Genomic DNA, 16,456 nt, shown 5'->3' with positions numbered 1-16,456 from the left:
AGCACAGGAGGAAGGAGGCATGAAATCAGGCTGGGAGGAAATGCAAGGGGAAAGGAAGCTGAAGAGAAAGGCTCAGGATGCCTGTCAGGGTGAAAGAAAGTCCCCTGGAGAAAGAATGATCGAGACTGTGTTGTGATGCTCTGAGGTGATGGGAAAAGAGGCTTGAGGTGACACAATCACAGAAGTTTTCTCCTTCCCTTGGTGAGTCTTTTGAGCCTCACAGTGGGTCCCTGGTGCTCCTTCTAATGGGGATGAGCTGGCTGGCATGCCTGACAGTGCCTGGGATGCCTGACAGTGCCTGCAGAGCAGTGTGTGGGAGGTCGGCTGATGCCTTTGCCAGGCAGCAGATGGGAAGTGCTGGGGACATCACAGGGCCCTTCCTCACTTGCCAGCTGCCACCTGCTCTTGCCCCAGGGCAGAGGCATTTTCACATTGTTTGGTGCCAGCCTGCTGCATCCATGCTCAGCTCCTGGCTCACAGACACGCTTCATTCCCAGCCTGATTCTTCTCTTCCCAAGGGCATTCTCTTGGAGCAGTGTCAGACTGGGTGGCCTGAGTGACACCCATGTCCCAGGCAGCCCCAACCCTATGTTGTGACACCTGGAGATGGTTTGGACTGCCAGGGGCTCAGGGGACTGACCCCTCCTTGCCCAGCCAATGGTGCCACGTGAGCTGTGTTCCCACGTCAGGTACCACCCACAGCCTCCCCTGAGCAAAGCCCCTGGCACCCACCCTGTGACAGTCACGCTCTCACAGCATTAATTAGTCAATCTGCACCTTCTCCCCTTGTGACTAATGTGTCACCATTAAACAGTGAGAAACCTGAGTGAAGGGGGAGCAGTAAACAGGCTGGTCAAGGTCATGACTTTGGAGCTTCCAGCTCTCAGACTCATCATCAGCCCCCTGAGCAACACTGACCTTCTCTCTCATTATAATACATTATCTCAGTCAAAAATAGATGAAATGCAATGCTGACGAGTCTCTAAATTGGTTCCGTTGCCAAGGAGATCAAGTATCTCAAAATTGTTAAAAGTGTCATAAAATAAAAGAGTGAGTGACTGAACTTCACAAAGGCACAAGTACTTACTGCAGGTGCTTGAAGGTGATATCTGGGAAGCCAGTTGCTCTGGATCCAGAGGGAGACCGACACAGAGCCAGGACATATGCCCTCAGGGTTGCTATCCTCTCCACACGGAATTTCGTTTCAATCAGATCAAGGTGTGTTCCCACCACCAACACCACTGAGTTTGGAGCCTTGGCCTGCAAGAGGAAACACTGACAGTCACCTCATTCAGATCACATCAGTGAGGACAGGTGAAAAGTGGAATATTTAAGAGGAGGGAGTCACACGTATTAATAAAATGGAATATATATATATATATATATTTATAAAATAAAGGCAACCTGTCGTGGCAGCTTGACAACAGCTACAAGTGATCTGGGTATTACAGAAGTTCTGCAGAGCATGGCTTAATCATCTGCTGCTACTGCAGAGCAGGACACTGCCACTTTGGGTTTCTACATCAGGGTTTAACATAAAGTTTATGTGAGCTAGTGAAATGAAGGGAAGCATGTCTGTCCAGACAAAGTTAACTTAACCTGCAGCCAGAATATCTGACATCCTGAAAAAGGCTAGTCACAGTCTGGAATGGATGCCTGGAGAAGTCACACAAACATTTTCATAGGACTAGTAATTTTCATAGGACCAGACCAGTAATTTCACGGAGAGATGAGATAAACTTCTAGAAGTCTCATTCTACTTAATCCTGAATCAGAGCAAAGGCACGGATTAGGTGAAACCTCGTGATTTCTTCCAACCTTTCCATGACTGTATTACGAGCCTGGAATGTATCCAGATCTCAGGGAAAATGCTGCCAAATACAATGGGATTGCACAGGCTTAAGGAGGGATCCGTTGCCCATCCAAGTGACTTTGACCTTGGAAGAATATTCAGAGGCAGAAAGACTTCCTTGTTTGCAGGCAATCCATTTCCCTCCTTTGATGAAACCTCCTGACCTGAGTGACACCAAACAAGGCCAGGAGTGGTGGCTGCACCAAGCCACACCAAAGGACCCCATGGCTCAGTCTGCTGCTGCCTGGAGGCTCATGGAGAGCACAGGGTAGGATGGAGAGATGTTCCCCAGTGTGTTCTCCCAGTACTCAGCAGCCTGCAGCTCACTGACATCCTCAGCATGAGGGAGGATCTCGGAATTAACAGCACTTGATGGAGTTTTTAATCACCAGTATGTCCTTCCAATTTCTGGTACCCCCAGCCCACTGTATTTCCAGTGAATTCCGCAGGTTAGCCATCCAATGTGTTTAAGATACTTCCCACTGTTTGCTTCAAAGTTATAATTTCACTTGTTCTCTCCCAATTCTATTATAAAGGATCACGAACAAAGACTCTCTTGTGCTTTTTTTCTTTCCCCATAATCTCTACATACAGCCCTCGTCATTTTTCCTTTCTTTTAACCACCATGATCATATTTCTCTGCATTTTTTCCTGATGTTACTATGTGCTTGATAGGATGTACTAAGGACACATCATATATTTTTGAAATATATTAGTTTTCCTGTCAGCTTTGTTACCTAGTTTGGGTTTTTGACTGCTGCTGACCATTAATATTTCGATAATTACAAAATGTTTGTTTTTCAAAAGGCACTCATTTTTGTGCATTTAATGTCAAAACAATTATCAGATACTAAAGAGTTACAAACAATTTTGAACATGGTGTTACAAAAATCAATCCAGAGCAATGAATTCACTGCAGCTCTGAGTCTAAATGAGAGCTGTTTTGGAAATACACCCTAGCTTACCTGAATCTAAAGTGTTAAAAATATAACCTCAAGACTAATGTGTGTCTAACCCACACAAGAAAGAAAATGCTTCAAACCCCCCTTGGAGCACAGTGTGGTCAAACACTAATTCCAAAATAAGTATGTTCAGCCTTACTTAGCAAGGGTTTATAAATCAGCTTTTGTTTCGTCCTCTGCTGTGTGTGAGGGAGAACAAAGCAAATGATAAATTTAAACCATTAAATATAGTGATACGCCTACAGCGTAATGGAAAATGAATTCCAAATGCTGTGCAAAATTCATAGCTTGGGGAGCTTTTAAAAGCAGAGCAAAAAAGACTCTGCAATATCACATATCTGCATGCTGAGCTGCTACTTGATAAATAGATATCCCAGAGCCCACCAGTGACTTCTTACCTCAATGTTCAGCAACCAGAACTGTAAGTTTGCCACGGCTTCTTCCCCCAGTGCCAAGTTCCAGACCACTATGTACAATGCTTTGTCTGTGAAGAAACACTGATTGACTGTAGACATGCTCGCTGGGCCTCCGATATCCCAGACATTGAACTCCACTGAATCAACCTACTTAGACAAAGAGAAGTGTTCAAATCAAACCGTGGCAGTAAATCACTGGGAGATAATAGCTGAAGTATAAACCTACGCCTGCATAATGTATGACACAAGAAGGGGTTCAATGTCCTAATTGTGCCTCCAGGAAAGATAAATCAACAAGCAATTGTTAAGCATGGCTACCACTTCCCCACAGGAAATCAAGACTAATTACTTGCTGCTAAAACTATAGAGGTGCCCTTGATGCTGGTAAAACTCCAGTTAGTGCTGTGGATTCTCCAGTACAAACAAGGGTCTCATTCTGAGCCCTGCATTTCACTGCCTCTGTAATAGAAACTGTTTCATCCTTGCCTGTGCCACACTCTTCAAGACCACTGAAGCTGCTTATCTGCCACTGCTCTGGGGAACAGGAAACCCCTGCTGAAATCACTTCCACTGAGCTCAGACTGAGCCCAGCCAAGCAGAATGGAGATGCTCAGGAGATGGGAAACTTCTCAGGCCTTCCATAAACACCTACGCATTGCTCCCAGGCTTCTGACGTCTGTGCCACGCCAGAGATGGGCCAGAATCACAGTTATTGTGAGCAAGACTCACTGATTTCTGGGGGAATGCTTAAATGGAGGCCTCTCCAGCTCTGGCTCTCTTCCCAGTGTCCCTGCATCCATTCCTCTGTGCAGCCCCATGACAGCACTAAGAGGGAACCTGGCTCTCTGCTTCAATGGCATTCAGGCTCCCAGTTGCAGCAGGGAGTACCTGCAAACCTGGGAGGCTCTGTCCCTAAATCACTTGGCCCTGGAAAGCCAAAAACTGAGACTGAACACAAAAGCAAACCTTCCTCCAGCCACCATCCTCAGAGCATCACATAACCCCCAGTGGGATCTGTTTAGGGGACTGATCCCATGTGGAAGTTACTCTATGAGAGTTCAGCCAGGAGCTCAGCAGGGCTCCGATTCTGTGCAATCTGTGTGAAGTGTCCCAAAAACAGCTGGAAGAGCTTCCATATTGTTGAAACCAAGCCCTAACCAGCACAAGGACTGCTTTGTTCATCCAAAAGACCTTCAGCTGTGAGGGTGTGTGTGGACAGACAGACTCAGAGATAGCGACAAAAGCCCGTTCAGTGTCTTGATCTCACTCCAGGTCTCTGGTGCTGTCTGCACTTTTATTCAATTGCTCTTCAAAACAAAATGCACAAATCCCTTCTCCCACCGAAGTCTACCCTTCAAGGAGTTAGCTTGTGTTGATCTTTTCTTTCTGTCTCTGGCCTGGCACTCTTTGCTGTGCAACAGCTGAACTCAGCAGGCTCCTTCCCCCTTTCCAAAACAGTCTGGTGGTCATGGCTCACATCTGTGAAGGTGGGATGATGTGTTTGCACCCCCTCAGCTCTGACAAGACCTCAGGACCAACTCTGCATCCTCTAATCCCTGGGCTACTCTGCAGGCAATGGACAGGACCACCTACAAATGCTTAAATGTATTAAATCAGTGCTCTCCAAATGAGTATGACACACACACACACTCTCAGTATGACACACTCCATGAATGAGCCATCTGAGATTTGGGTGTTTAAGATATGCCTTAGACATCCCTGGACCACACTTTCCACCCACATTCCCCACCTAGGACAGTTCTGATATCAAGGAAGTCCAGCTTTAGGTACTGATGGTCCCAAATGAAAGGACAATCTGCTGCAGAGAAGCTGATTTAAAGCACTCTCTCAAAATCAGTGTCCACTCGAGGTGGGAAAGCCAGAACCTCAGCCTAGCCAACTCTCTTTAGTTAGTCAGGAAAACAGAACTGCCCTCGAGGTACCAACTGGAAATGAAACAGAATTGCAACGGGTCTAAAACCACATCACTTTGTGAGGTAATGGGAACTGCTCTTTACAAAAGGACAATTTCAGCCCAAATGGACCCTGCAGATCTCTGACCGTTTTTCACCTTCGCCTTGTGCCCCACGGGCTTGGGGAGCTCCCACTTTGTGGTGCGGATGGTGGCATCGCTGTGCATCATCTGGGGCACCTTCCCTGTCTGCAGGATCTCCACCAGAGTGGACTTGCCCTGCCGGGGAGGGCCAACCACGATCATCTTCATCAGCTTGCACTTCTCTGCCCGCCGCAGCTGCGCTCGTAAATACGCCAGCACCGTCTTGGGGCCTGCGCGGGAGAGAAGGGGCTGGGGACTGCAGGCACCGACACTGCCAGGGACAGCACACATGTCCCCTCAGCTCCTGCTGCCCCTACAGGCTCACCCTGGGCTAAGAACAAACAAAGAAACCTCCAGAGGACAAACCTGAGACAGAGACCCCAGGGAAAGGTCACTGCTCAGGGGGCTCCGCAACGGAGCGCTGTAAGGAGAAACAAATGCTGGGGCTTCCTATGCTTCAGAAGCTGAAAGGAAATGTAAAACACTAATTTAGTGTTGGAAAATACTCAGTTTTTCCCTCTGCTTTTGTGTTTCCAGATTGAGGCTTCAACAGCATACTGCTGGAGCAGGAATAATTCCTAATAACTTTGTTCTCACAGGATTTTCTGATTAAAATGCAGAAAAAAAAATAAAAAAAGAAGACAGCATTGTAATAGATCCAAAAACGTAGCAGCTCACAATAAAGTCACTTCAATGGGACTGTGACTGCTGATCCTAAACACTTCAGTCTTTAGAGAGACCATCTAAATATCCTAAAATATCCACATTCAGGAAGCAAGCCACAGAATTTATGCATACTGCAGATGAAATACTGCATTTATAAGCCATCATTTTAGATTGTCATCTGTCTTAAAATGATCATTACAGCACAGAGCTTAGCACTGACTATCAAATTTGTAAATATGAGTAGGAGGTTTCCCTGTGCAATTCCAGTTAACCCCAACGAGGGCTCAGGCATTCACTGTCTGTTCCTGCTCTTGACCATTAAAATGAAGAGATTTTATTGCACGTTCAGTCAATTTAATAAAGAATACACAGCATCAGCCTTACCCTCTTTTCTGATCTCTGCAGGAACGTTACTGATATTTAGTTCCTCGATATCCAGCTGCCAGAGATTAGCCAGCTGTCCAAGTTCTGGAGGAAGCTCTCGGATACCAGGGTTACTGTACAAAAACAAATAAATCTACCAACAACCAGGCTTTGTGTGTAAGTAGCTGCTCTCACGGACTCTCAGATTACACTATTCTATCCTTGCAGAAATCTTCCATTAACATTTTAATAAGACTACTCAGCACTTTAATAGCAATTTCCATCCTAAAAGTGATGTATAACCTCAATTTATCCTCTGAGGCAGACAAATGTAATCATCCTCACTGGATAGTTGAGGAAATAAAGGCAAAAATGATGAGTTATTGAATGTAACACTACAGAAACTGACAGCAAAAAGCCAGAATGAACTAGAGGCACATTAGATTCCCAGGCCTGTGTTCAAAGCATTAGATCATCTTCCCTAACTCAAAAGACCAGCCTCCTTCTTATCTAAAGCAAACCATGGGCACAGCTCTAACAAGGGGCTGACTATTTCCAGCTTTCTGACTTCAGAAGCACTGGACATCTGGGGTGGGGCTCCACAGAAGACTGGTCACTAAAACAACATGGAAATAACACTGCAAAGCTTTTCCAGGACATGCACTTACTTTCCTAAATAAAGCTCTGTTAAACCTTTCAGGAGGCAAACGGACTGTGGGACAGAGTCCAGCTGATTGTCGTTGAGATAAAGAACCTCCAGAGAATCGCTCAGAAATGCTGGAAACTCCAAAAAAGGACCTGGAACGAGACAGGAAACAAATTGCACCTTTAAAAAAAGAAACAACAAAACAGGCATCAAGGCTCTGAACCAAGAGCTTCACCTGAACTTTGCGGGCAGGACATGAGGTCATGTCCATTGGCAGGGGCCACCACCAAGCAAGAGCAGAAAAGCAAATGGCCTTCAGTGACAATCAAACATCAATGTGCACATCTCAATGTCCTAAAGTCACAGTGCTGAAAGGTGACACTGTCCAGGACTTATGGGGTGCTGAGGGAGGAACTGTATTGAGGGTGTCATATTTATCTACCAAAGAGCATCCTGAAATGAAGGAAAACCAGGCAGGTTTGGAGTCTGATTAGGAAAGTACAACCAGCACCATCTGCTGCCTCTATGATCAATCAAAGCAACTCCCTAAGATGCAAGACTCTCCCTTCCTGAGGGATGGGACAGTCCCACTTCCACCAAGATCTTCTTCCTTTACAGAGAAGACATGAGGAACTGTAATTAGACTCAGCCAAAAAGAGGGGAGAAACAAAAAAAAATGGAAGAGGTTTTCTCAGGAGAAAACTCCCCAGTTCTAATATTAACGGCACCTCCAGCCTGAGCTGTGATCAGAAAAGGAGCAAGATAGAGCCCCACTGTCTGCAGGGGTGTTTCATATACATGACAGGACTGTCTGGTGTGGGCAGTGTCACAGTCTGCCTTTGAGTTTTCCAACTAAAAAATCATCTTTGGGATTATTTTAGGAGAACAGCAGGCTTATTCATGGATGCAATTCACTTCCTTTCTGGCTCATCGCTGGACTTAAACTTTGCATTGTTGCTCCTCAGTAGGTACCCAGGCACAGACAGATTTAGCCCCTCCTGGACACGTAGGAGCAAACTCCTAAAATAGCAGCAACACTCTGAATTCACCAAAGAGTCCCAGGTGGAAAGGAGTGTACTATATTGGAAGCAAGCTCGAGGTGTTTATGAATTGTAATTATTTATTCATGAGTTATTTATGATTTCCCTGGCTTCAGCTCAAATTTTCTTTTAAAGAACTGTAGAAAAATTAAAACAAATCCCATCTTGAAAATGTATTTTTGGATGAATACACGCTACCAACACCACATATGCCTGTGCAAGAAGTTATTCTGAGACTTATCAATCAAGTATAGCCAGCATCCATGAATTATTCTCTTTAAATAATCTAGACTTAAGTAAACAGCTTTGTTGGTAAATCACATGAAAACCTGTCCACCCCCACCTCACCAGGAGACTTCTGTGAGCAGCTGATGTACTCCAGCTTCTGTTTTCTCTTGATGTTTAAATTCTTGGCTACATTCTCTCATCTCACCAAGCTATACTTGGCAGAGGAACAGAGAGAAAAGGATGAGCTGGCTTTGCTCTGTCTCTGTGCCTGCTCACTCGTGGCACCAGCCAGGTGGGCTCTGTGCCCCTCTGCCACCTAAGGCCACCTGGGACAGCTCCAGGTTGCTCCAGGGTGCAAGGTGCCATGGCTGTTTAAATGTTATTGATGCAGAGCCCATCCTCTCCTGCCTTCTGCAGGGGGTTATGCTGGGTTTGCAGCATGTAGAGATTTCCATTACGACAGCAATTCCCTTTTAGAGCTGGTTTTAGCTGCCTTTGCCTGCTGCTCCTGCCCTTCTCTCCCCTTTGGGAAATGCTGCTGTGGCACTTCACAGCAAAGCTCTGAGGATATGTGAGACTCCACAGATTCACAAGGTTCAGACTCCTTGTTCAGTTGTTCTGTATTCCAACAGCATCACAGCATTTCTATTTCCATTTCCTGCTTGTGAAGCAACACAGACCAACCTCTTCTCCCCCTTGCGGGGGGCACACACACCTTACTCAGCACAGCAGCCCCCACGTCCATGGAGAGGGAAACAAGGCAGGATCAGCCTTGCCTGGAGGTCCAGGTAGAGCCTCTGCCTCTCAGAGGAGCCAATTGGAGGTGAGGATCTCGAGCCCTAACCTACATCTATGGCTGTACATTTACCAATTCCACCTCAGGCACGGTTTTCAGGGGAACTGAGGGAAGGATTTGCTGCAGGAGGGCCTCTTCCTCCCACGAGCAGTCGAGGGCTGCTCGGATGTGCGTCAGGACGACGCCGGCTCTTATCCCACTCTGTGACTGGCAGGGAATGTTTTGAGCCAGGCATTCTGCAGGCAGCCAGAATGAGAAAACTCCCCAAGTGCTTTAAAATAAAACAACAAACAAAAGAAATGCAGATGAAGCCTACAGAGAGCAGGAAGTAGAGCAATATCTTCTGATATCTCTTTGTTCTCTCTGGGATTTCACGCGCTCTGCCCCAAACTGAGGGTGCAAATCACAGGCAGGGAAAAATGTATCATTTACAAAGTCAGCAGGGGAAACAATCCTAAGAGCCACAGGGATAATTATGGGTTAATTTCCCTTCAACATAGCACTTAGTACTTTGGCTTAAAGGCATAACCTTCATGAAGGAGCAAAAGAAAATGTTTCACACCATCTTTCTATATTGGTGGCACCAACTAGCTGCATCATTTCTTTAGAAACATTTTATCTGAACACATTTCCTCTTAATGAAATGTATTTGCACTTTAAATTGCAGAGGAATTTACTCTGCTATCCCTCCAGTCAAACTGCAGATTCCTGCTGCTTCCCAGCTCGCCTGGTATTACCAGGACCTGCTGTGTGCCTTACCTGCCTCGGGGCCACCACGCACCCTGTTCTTCATGGTGAAAAAGGGGATCTTCTTTGTTTTAAATCCCTCATCGCTCCTGTGGACCAAACAAAACAGGGACTCATGGGGAAAAGATCTTGGAAAGGTGCTGAGGGGAAGAGCCTGACCCTGATCACAGCTCTCACAGGATCCCACCTGCTATGGAGAGATGGGATTGAAACCCTCTGTGCAATCAGACTCCAACATTTGTCCAGCCCAGTGAAGAAAATCAACAGAGCTCCTCAAGGCAGCGCTCCCAGCTCCCAGGGCGGGAGCACTTGACCCTCGGCTTTATGGGTGTCAGGGTTAAGTGGTTGTCAAACAGCAAATTGAAGGAGTTTCACCAGAAGTGCTGGAGAACCGACCTGCTGCCACTGCCCACCCTCCCCAGGGAGTCTGGGATGAGATGACCCACCAGCATGACTCTGGAAATGCACTGGGACATTCAAAAAGTCGTAGTTTGTCTTTTGCAACTGACACAGAAACTCCTAAGGGCTCCAAAAACTGTGCTGGACAGGCACCCAAATGACAAGATATCAGCATGACACAATTCACTGCAATTTTGGAGATGATAAAGGAGTTTTAACTCCCTATGTTAAACATCCCTATTGGAATTTCTAAACAGAAGAACGTCACTCTTTTATTGGACGATCTTATTAACATCAGTCTTAGAATCACAGAATCCCTTAGGTTGGAAATCTTCTCTATGAAGTTGCAGCTGGTTATACTTCCATTTAAAAAACAAAGACTTTTCATTTTTTCCAAAACAATACTCCCACACTAACTAATAACTGCAGTCCAGCCAGATGGTTTATGGTTGATATACTCCCCACAAAGTTGTATTTGTAGTGATGAACCACACACTGGGCTGAAGAAATTCCTACGTGCTCAGAAATTAGGCTGCCATTATCAATAATCTATCCACTTAATAAATGATACAGTGTGCTAAATGCCCAAAGAATCAGCAAAGGATAATTCATCACTGTCACAGACACACAATATGCTTGGGGACATGGTATGTGGGTATCAATGCCTTCTATGCAGGTGATTAATCCCCTCCTGACACCCTTTGTGTTACACGAGGGATTGGGTTTGCTGTTATTTCTTCAGCTTTTGTTTTCTTAGCCAAAACTTGAAACACTTACTTCCCAAGCTGGTTTTTTGAAAGATCCAGCGACTTAAGTTGTTTGCAATTCCACTTATCCTGCGAAGGCAACGTAACTAACTGATTTCCCAGCAGCTTCAGGGACACCAAAGCCTAGGAGAGGAATAGCCTGGAGTTAGGGAGCACCAAACACACAGAAAGAGCTTTTTAAGCGTGGCTGTTAAATAACAGAAACACGAAGAAAGTACATCTTATTCATCAGAACATCCTGTCCGTGCTGCCCAGCATGCAAACATTTCCTCCCTGTCCCCAGCAAGTTCTGCACGGAGCAGCACCACTCACTCCGGGGAGATTATTGCTCCACTTGCTGACAGATGCACTTGGAAACAGCCCATGCAAGAAGACATCTTACTTTTCACTGAGGAAACCTTTCCAAATGGAAAAGAACAGTGTGATTTACCAACGCAGGATGCCACGTATGGATTACATATATATGCAATAAATGTGTGTGTCTGTACAAGCTGGTGTCAGAGTGGGCTTACACCTGCAGTCCATGCATAAAATCAAGGTGCAAAACATGAACCACTTCACACAAGGAAAAGTTCTGATTGCTTTTTTATAATATCTGTATTAATGGACAGGGTTTATATTCACTTTCCAAGATTTATACAAGTTACACATCTCCTTTTTTTTCCCCCTCTCAGCAGAGACATGAATTTGAAAAACAAGAGAAGTTGATTGATACCATACAGTTAACACCACACAGACAGGACTCAGCTGGAAATACCAAGTTAAACATAAGATCTTCTTTGAATTTAACTGAAATACTAAAAAAAAAAGAAAATGCAGTTCCCATTCAGACTTGTAAAGTTTATGCTCTTCCATCTGCCCTTAATAATGCTGAGGCTCAAACGATCATTTTCATTTGGCTGAAAATCCAATTTTCCACTGAAAAACAGTGTTGTCTGTAGAGTTTCCAACCAGGTTAATCCAGCAAGTCCCCCCTCTCCCCATGAAAAAATTGAGATAAAGCAGAATGTCAGCTGAATTATCTCCTGCCAGAAGTACAGCAATATTAATGAATTATACCCCATGGAAATCATGTTTTACCAGCAGAGACTTCAGCATGAAGTGAGTTAAATGTTTTATGTGCTCCATGTTAATATAAAAGGTTTTATGCCCCTTTTCATCGAGCAGGATTAACAGTGTCTCACAAAGCCAGTTTGTTGGCCTTCCTCCCCTTTTTTTAGATTGGAAAAATATGAGGTGTCCATGTGACATAAGCGATGGACAACCAGCAGTGGCTGGAACAGGAATTATCGTGCAAAACGCTCCCTCTAGTGATGGAGAGGGGTAGAATTGGCTTTGCTGGCATTTGGGGAAGGTGAAAACAAAACTGCAGACAGAGTGAGCCACTGAAGGAAAGGGAAAACTGAAAAACTGAAAACTGAATCCTGACAGCCAATGCTTTTACCATCACTCGTGTTCCCCTGGAAGGAGGGCCCAGCCTGCCTTTGGCTCCTGGTGTGGAGCTCTCTCCAAGTGTCAGGACGGGGCTGTGCAAGGACATTGCCTCAGACTTCTCCCCCAGAACACTGCTGGTCAGGGCGTGAGAGGAAAGGGAGGCTGTACGTCCCAGAATTAGCACAAACTGTGTTCTCTGGGGTCTAACTGGGGGGTTCTTTTTCAGTGATTGTGTCTTGGTCCCCCCCAAACACTGACCAAGGCCACTCTCTAGGCAGCTGAGAGCCTGGGGAGCTTCTCTCCAGTGGTTCTGTGCAAGGAGGGAAAAACAGTGACTGTCAGCTGGCTGTGGTTCTTCATGACTGAAACTCTGGAGATCTCTAGTCCTTTTAATTTGCCTCTTCTCTCTAATTTTTCCATTTTTATTGTCTTTCAGTGTGAGAATGAGGGCCTCCAGAAGAGATGGCAGTGGCAGACAAACTTCCTTCAAAGCTGCTGCCACAGCATCCAAAGAGGTGTGAAATGACACCTGAGTGAAGGCACAGCATCATCCAGATTAAGGTGCCTCGGTCAGGTCATTGTGTGGAAAAACTGACCAGAGTCTAATCTGAATTATTCCACTCAGAGGGGGCCAGGTGTCTTCAGGAGAAGCAAACCAGGGAGAAGCAAACTAAGTCTAGAGAACTAAGACATGGCTTGCTTGGTTCCTTCAGAAGACAACAGCCAGGAAAGCTGAAGACATGGATATGAACCATCATTTCTGCATCCTTCCCACAGAGGCCAGCAGGGAAAAGCATGGAGCTTCTGCACCTCAGCTTCTCTCTCTACAACCCTGATTTTCACAATCTTGCAGGGAAGTTTGGAGGAAACCTCAAGTTCTGCTTGGTTTCACATCAATACCACGTGAAAGCAGAAATTCTGAAGAATTTTGACATAAACCCATTGATCTCTGGTGTTCACAGGAAAGAATTATTTCACCTACAACTTTAAGATTACAGAGGTCCCAAGCAGCACTGTTTAGAGTGCTAAAACACACTATTTTCAGCACAGAAAGACTAACTGCAAATTACACAACACTTTTTCAAGAAAAATCACAACTATTTGTGAGTGTACTTGAGTACATCAATATTTCAATGGCTGGAGCTTGGAGCTACAATGCAGGGCTTGTCTTCCAAACTGTGCTCCCAAATTCTGCAAACCACAGACATCCAGGGAGCTCTCAGAAGACCTGTGCCAGAAACTAGATATATCTCACTGGATGAGGGTCTGAATGTGGTGATTCAGGTGATTCAGCCTTCTGAGGGGCTTTGTGAACTGCACCAGTACAAACCAGCACATGGGCTCCTACCTTAACCAGGCAGCCAGTATGAGGTCTGAGTCAGTATTAGGAAAAATAATGTGACAACTATGAAAAAATGACACTTACTTCAAGCTGAAAGAGTCCTGATGGAACTTCTTTCAGTGAATTCTCAGAAAAATCCACTTCTCTCAGGTGATTTTTCCAGAACACAGTCAATGCATCAGGTAGGAATTCCAGTGCATTTCTAGATGCTTTACAACATTTCTGGAAAACATAAAAAGCCTCACACTTACAGAGCAGTAATCATCTCTTTAAATAATGTGGTAGATCAGCTGTCACAAGTCAAAAGCATTAATAAATTAATTCTAGGTGGTCTCTTTAGATATCTTCATCTAGATAAATTATTGGGCATGCAGGCACATAGGGTTTGCTAAGGAGATGCACTCAACTGCTGGTCAAATTTCTTGGTGGGCAAAAAGTATTCCAAAAATTACTTTGAAAATCACCCACCCCCATTTGTTTTTCAACCATAAACTTCCCCAAAGGATACTGTTCCCCTGCTGCCCCTGTATAAACCAGGAATAAAGTCACAGTGATGGGTGTGGATACAGATGTCCTAGTTTGCAATGGGTTTGGGCAAAGTTATCTCTGGTGAAAGCTGGGTGTTTTGTAAAATGATCCTAACAATACTTCTGCTCAGAGGAACTACAGAGAAAATTAATACATCCATGTAAGACACATTTCTAAAACTCTTCCACCAATGCCGTCAACATGGTGAGAACAGGGTGGAACCCCAGAAAGACTGGATCTGAAACCCATAAACCAAATTTGGCAGTGGCACTCCTACAGAACAGCCTTTTAAGTATCTAACAGCTTTTTAAGCATCACAGTCAATTTTTTTTTGCATTGTTTCAACAGCTTTTTCAGCCTCTGACTTTGTCAGAGCAGTTCAACTTACCAGGGGGCAGGCCCAGGGATCTGGAAACACTTTCAGCTGATTTCTGGAAACATTCAGTATGTTTAGGGACTTGAAGCAGTATAGAAAAACCGTTGGAAGTTCCACCAACCTGTTGTCAGAGATGTCAAGCTCCTGCAGCTTCCTTAAACCAATCCAATTAGTTGCTGGAAAACATGAAACATTGCGGCCTTGGTATAAGCATATGAGCTTTTTAGGCCATTCAAGCCATTATTTTAACATTTTTGGGTTCTTCCCTACAGCTCAGCCTTGAAATGCAAGCCAAACACTGGACTGTACGTACTGTTTTCCTCGTCAAATAACTTCTCCATATAGTTTTTGGAAGCGATGAGTTTTTTAAGGTTTTTAAGATGTAGGAATCCAGTAGGGAGATTGGAGAGCCTGTTGCTGGATACGTCGACCTCAAGTAACCTGTGAGTACAGAACAATCTCAGTCAGGCCTCAGTGAAACAGCAGCAAAGCTTCCTGTTGCCCCAGACATCTGTTTTACCAGGGCAGCTTCAGTTCTGAATGAAAGCAGCTGAAATGGGCCTCATAAGACAAAGCATAAAACCCTAATTAGAAAATTAACCCTTCCAGGGAGCAGAGAGAGGTGGTCTGGATAGACAATACATCAAATCATTGCTATCAGACAGTAAATGTCATCTGAGCCACCTTAGAGGAATGGGGCTCACCAGAGCTGGAGAAAAGCAGAGGCAACATGAGACAACACAGGAATAAAAGTCCCCACAACCGTCCTGACAACAAACTTGGAAACACTGAGAATGCAGAGGGGAAAATCCTAAGTTAAACCTTGCAGCAGACAGAAAACAGACCAAGAAGCTCCTGCAATGTGCTCCCCACCTTACAGAATCTCCCTCAAGCCCAGTCTGAGGCTGCTCTCCCTGCAGGCTCAGCTTTGTGTGGAGCACCCACCTTGTACAAATGATCTCATCAGAGGACTGCACACTGGGTAACTCTGTCAGCTGATTGTCAGCCAGGCTGAGCTTCCGAAGGTTGATCAACCCCCATGGGATCACGGATGGGAGGGACACCAGGCAGTTGGCAGAGAGATCAAGCTCAGTTATCTGACAGGAGATATCGATCAGCCAGTCTAGATCCACCCAGGGCAGCTTGAGGTTTGACCAGTTCACACACAAAGCCTGCATGTGGCAAAGAGAGAAGAGAAAACCACATGAGTGAAATCCCAGTTGGTCTCAGCCTGTGCTACACCACTGGGAATCTGGCAGAGCAGAGCACAGTCCATAAACATTTTGCTCACTTTCCCATTTTGCTCACTTTCCAATCTGCTTCTAGGAATTAAACTGACTCAGAGATGAAATCATGCCTGGATATCAGCAGCCCTGCCATATCTGCTCCATGATTTCACTCCAAAGACCATGAGCAAGCTCAAGCAGGAGACATGGACTTCTTCACCAGCCAAATTATTCAGGGTTCAGTCTGGACAGAAGAAAGTGTGAACACATAGTGGTCATCAATGCAAGGAAACAACCCAAGGTTTCATCTTCGAGATCACCTCATTGCATTCCAATCCTTATCCTGAAATGCACGTTTTAAAAATTATATTCCCAAAATGTTTTCATAAACTTATTGTTTTTGACATAACTCATCCCCAAACCATCCTCAACTGAATGATCGTTAATTCTCCACCAGGAGGCAGCAAGAACCCGACAGCAAATTTAATTTGCTTTCCAAAAATACCCAGTATTTAGCTCTCTGGACTTTTAACCCCAAATTTAGAATTAAAAGGAATGTATTTGGAGAAGGGAGAGAAAGAAAAGGGAAACAAAGGCCTGTCTCAAATGCTT

The 16,456-nt window shown here is 45.0% G+C and overlaps 1 protein-coding gene across 1 annotated transcript in view; it reads right to left on the bottom strand.

The window, feature by feature from the left end:
- The window catches only part of LRRK1 (leucine rich repeat kinase 1), a 68,988-nt gene that overhangs the window by 27,805 nt on the left and 24,727 nt on the right, over positions 1 to 16,456 (bottom strand). The window contains exons 6-16 of the mRNA XM_083870913.1: positions 15,564 to 15,790; positions 14,932 to 15,059; positions 14,631 to 14,794; positions 13,799 to 13,936; positions 10,949 to 11,061; positions 9,785 to 9,861; positions 6,984 to 7,113; positions 6,337 to 6,449; positions 5,302 to 5,516; positions 3,213 to 3,377; positions 1,088 to 1,260 (exon numbers count right to left, since the gene is read on the bottom strand). Coding sequence (XP_083727039.1) covers positions 1,088 to 1,260; positions 3,213 to 3,377; positions 5,302 to 5,516; positions 6,337 to 6,449; positions 6,984 to 7,113; positions 9,785 to 9,861; positions 10,949 to 11,061; positions 13,799 to 13,936; positions 14,631 to 14,794; positions 14,932 to 15,059; positions 15,564 to 15,790 — 1,643 coding nt within the window. The remainder of the gene's footprint in view (positions 1 to 1,087; positions 1,261 to 3,212; positions 3,378 to 5,301; positions 5,517 to 6,336; positions 6,450 to 6,983; positions 7,114 to 9,784; positions 9,862 to 10,948; positions 11,062 to 13,798; positions 13,937 to 14,630; positions 14,795 to 14,931; positions 15,060 to 15,563; positions 15,791 to 16,456) is intronic.

This window comes from Zosterops lateralis, assembly GCF_965231275.1.
Source record: "Zosterops lateralis genome assembly, chromosome: 13".
NCBI lineage: Eukaryota > Metazoa > Chordata > Aves > Passeriformes > Zosteropidae > Zosterops > Zosterops lateralis.
This window is presented reverse-complemented; position numbering and strand designations above follow the sequence as displayed.